We start from the raw sequence: 3,178 nt of genomic DNA on the forward strand, positions 1-3,178 counted from the left end.
TGCGACGAATGCAACCGTGGGTTTAATACCGACTAATACCGACGAATTCCGACACCATCCCTGCGAAGGAAGGAGATGTAAAGCTTGCAATACCATCGAGTGTGGTCCTAAATCGCATCACCCTTCACTACTCTGCACCCACTGCAATCGCCATTTCTACGACAATTCCTACATGTCACTCCACCGTAGCCAGGGTTTGTGCGCTTCGTGGATTCCATGTGGGACTTGTTGCAAGGAATTCAAACCTCACAAGCAACAGCCACATCGATGTTACTGGAGTGAATGCGGGAATTGTAAAGAAGTCGTGGACCTCCGCACCCAAAAATGTTTCATACAGCCAGTAAACTCAAATGAAGATAAACCCAAGTGAAAATCGAAAAGTACACTAAAACACCAAAGAAAAAATAATCCAGACGCCTCCGAATACTTCGAGCCTCCAATAAAAGTGTGGGTGGACTTTGAAGCCATGCTGGACGAAGACGGCACTCATATCCCAGTCCTCATCGACGCCGAAACTTCAGAGAGCGATGAAGTGTTTGAGTTTTATGGTCCTGAATGTACCGGTGACTTCTTAGCCTTCCTGGATGGATTGGCGTACGGTCCTCCCGACAACATCAAAAATTGGACTGACTTCAGGGAAGTCATCGGTATATTCCACAATTTAAAGGGGTATGATGCCGTCTTCCTACAGGAACAGATGGTAAAGGAAAATCGCCGCTTCGAGTTCCTCATCCCCAACGGAACCAGGAACCTATGTATGCAAGTGGGAAAGATCGTCTTCAAGAACAGTATGTGTTTCCTTCCGATGACCTTGGCTTCGTTTTCCAGTACTTTTGGTATCCCCGAGTTAAAGAAAGGTTTCTTCCCCCACAAGTTTCACACCCCCGACAACCAAAACTACATTGGTCCACTCCCTGCAGCCGAATTCTACGACCCCAACAGGATGTCAGAAAAAAAGAAAATGGAGTTTGAAGCGCGGTACGCATAGGAAAGTAGCAAGAACCTCCCGTTTGACCTCAAAAAAGAATTAATTTCCTACTGCTGCTCTGACCTCAACCGAAAAACGAAAAAAAGAAAATGGAGTTTGAAGCGCGGTACGCAGAGGAAAGTAGCTCTGACCTCTACCGTTTGACCTCAAAAAAGAATTAATTTCCTACTGCCGCTCTGACGTAGCATTGTTGAAAGCCGGATGTCTTAAATTCACGATCGCCCTTAAATGACGATCGCCCAAGCCTGCAACAGGTAACAAAAATTTCAAAAACATTCTTTTTTAGGTACTGGTATTCTTTTTTAGGTACTGGCGAAAATGTGTCATGGTCCCTGATTCCATCGCCATCGAGCCGGAGAGCGGATGGGAAGGAGCCACGCTCAATCATTCCCATGTGGCCTTGGAATGGTTGCTTTGGACCGAGAGGAATCTGGGAACGAGGATTCAACATGCGCGCTAGGGCGGAGAATTCAGCATCCCCCATGGATCTCGTGTGTATACTGTAGACGGTTACGTTGCAGAAACGCGTACCGTCTACGAGTTCCATGGCTGCTTATTCCACGGTTGCCGTGACTGTTTTCCCCAACGAAACCAGATTCCATTCTCGTCCGCTGGGTTAACTGTAGAAGCACGCCGGCGTCAGACGACTCAGATAGGAATAGGAATAGACTCAGATAGCCAATAGGAAAAGCAGAAGAAATCCGACCCAGATCTCCGCAACCTCGTCCAGTCACTCTCCATCACTACACCCCTTCAGCCGCGTGAAGCTTTCTTTGGTGGACGAACTGGTGCGACCACGCTCTACCATTGTATCGATCCCACCCAAGGAGAGCAGATCCGGTACGTGGACGTGACCTTAGAGTACCCTTGGGTTAATAAATTTGGAGAGTACCCCATCGGCCATCCCACCATCTACTTGGAACCTGACAACCAAGATCCCTTCGCCTACTATGGTCTCATGAAAGTCTCCATTCTCCCGCCTACCCATCCGTTCAACCCTGTCCTTCCTCATGGACAAAATATTGGTTCTGCCTTCAAACTCACGTTCCCTCTCTGCCGTTCCTGCTTACAAGAAGAATCTGTGAAACCCATGGTAGAAAGGAATTACGTGTGTCCCCACACGGATGAAGAGCGGATGCTAACAGGAACGTGGTGCACGCCCGAAATCCACAAAGCCATCGAGATGGGGTACCAGCTCGTCAAGATTCATGAGGTGCGGCATTTTGAGCATAGACAGGGTGGACTCTTTGCTCCTTACGTCGACACTTGGTTAAAAATCAAACAAGAAAGTAGCGGTTACCCCGCCTGGTGCCAGACGGAGGAGCAAAAAGCCCACTACGTCCAACAGTACAAACAGCGTGAGGGAATCGACTTGAATCCAACCATGATTACCAAAAACTTCAGGAGGAGAGCCACAGCCAAACTGATGCTCAGTTCCTTCTGGGGCAAGTTTGGCCAGAATTGTAATAAATCCAAGGTTCATCAAATATCGCACCCCGCGTCACTACTAGGTCTCCTCGATGACCCTTTGCAACAGATCCAAGGTGTACGTATCCTTTCTCCAAAGTTGGCAGAAGTAGTAGCAAAACGCGACGATCAAGACCCAGAGAAAGGCCGTCCTACCAATGTTTTTATCGCCGCGTTTACCATCTGCCAGGCCCGCCTTAAATTGTATGAGTCCTTGGAAATCCTTAAAGATCACTACGACACGGACTCTGTAGTATACAAATGGAAACCGGGAGAGTCAGAAATTGCCTTGGGAGATTATTTGGGGGACATGACCAACGCGTTGGATGAGGAGTGGACATCGTGGAGTTCATTTCGGCGGGAGCCAAGAATTATGGCTATGTCACGGTGCAAGGGAAATCCTGCGTAAAAGTGAAAGTTTTCCCACTAAACGCGCGTGGCATGGCCTAGTTAAATTACGAGGTGATGAGGCAAAACATCCTGGATGAAATTCAGCATCCCTTGGACGAGGCAAGAAAGACAGAGATTGTGAATCCAGAGCATTTTGTCCGAGATCCAGTAAAAAAGAGAATTATAACAGAGACACAGATAAAATCATATAGGCTAGTTTTTGACAAGAGGGTAGTGGGTAATGGAACATTTCCATCGTTACCCTATGGATACATTAGATTAGATAATGATGACATGGAACTGGTCAACTTTTTAGCATTTTAAACATTGGTT

General features: G+C 47.3%; 1 protein-coding gene and 1 pseudogene across 1 annotated transcript; both read left to right on the forward strand.

The window, feature by feature from the left end:
• The first annotated feature begins 1,946 nt into the window (after window positions 1-1,946).
• On the forward strand, window positions 1,947-2,864 carry LOC148716481 (uncharacterized). The gene has a single exon (XM_088744591.1). The coding sequence runs from the start codon at window positions 1,947-1,949 to the stop codon at window positions 2,862-2,864; it is 918 nt and encodes a 305-aa protein (XP_088600717.1).
• A 56-nt stretch (window positions 2,865-2,920) lies between these two features.
• LOC148716482 (uncharacterized) overlaps window positions 2,921-3,178 on the forward strand; it is a 2,741-nt pseudogene continuing 2,483 nt past the window's right edge.

Source organism: Stylophora pistillata, chromosome 14 (genome assembly GCF_964205215.1).
Source record: "Stylophora pistillata chromosome 14, jaStyPist1.2, whole genome shotgun sequence".
In the NCBI taxonomy this organism is placed as follows: Eukaryota; Metazoa; Cnidaria; class Anthozoa; order Scleractinia; family Pocilloporidae; genus Stylophora; species Stylophora pistillata.

Coding starts and splice junctions, on each gene's coding strand:
- LOC148716481 (XM_088744591.1), top strand. CDS start 1,947: ATGAAAGTCTCCATTCTCCCGCCTACCCATCCGTTCAACCCTGTCCTT.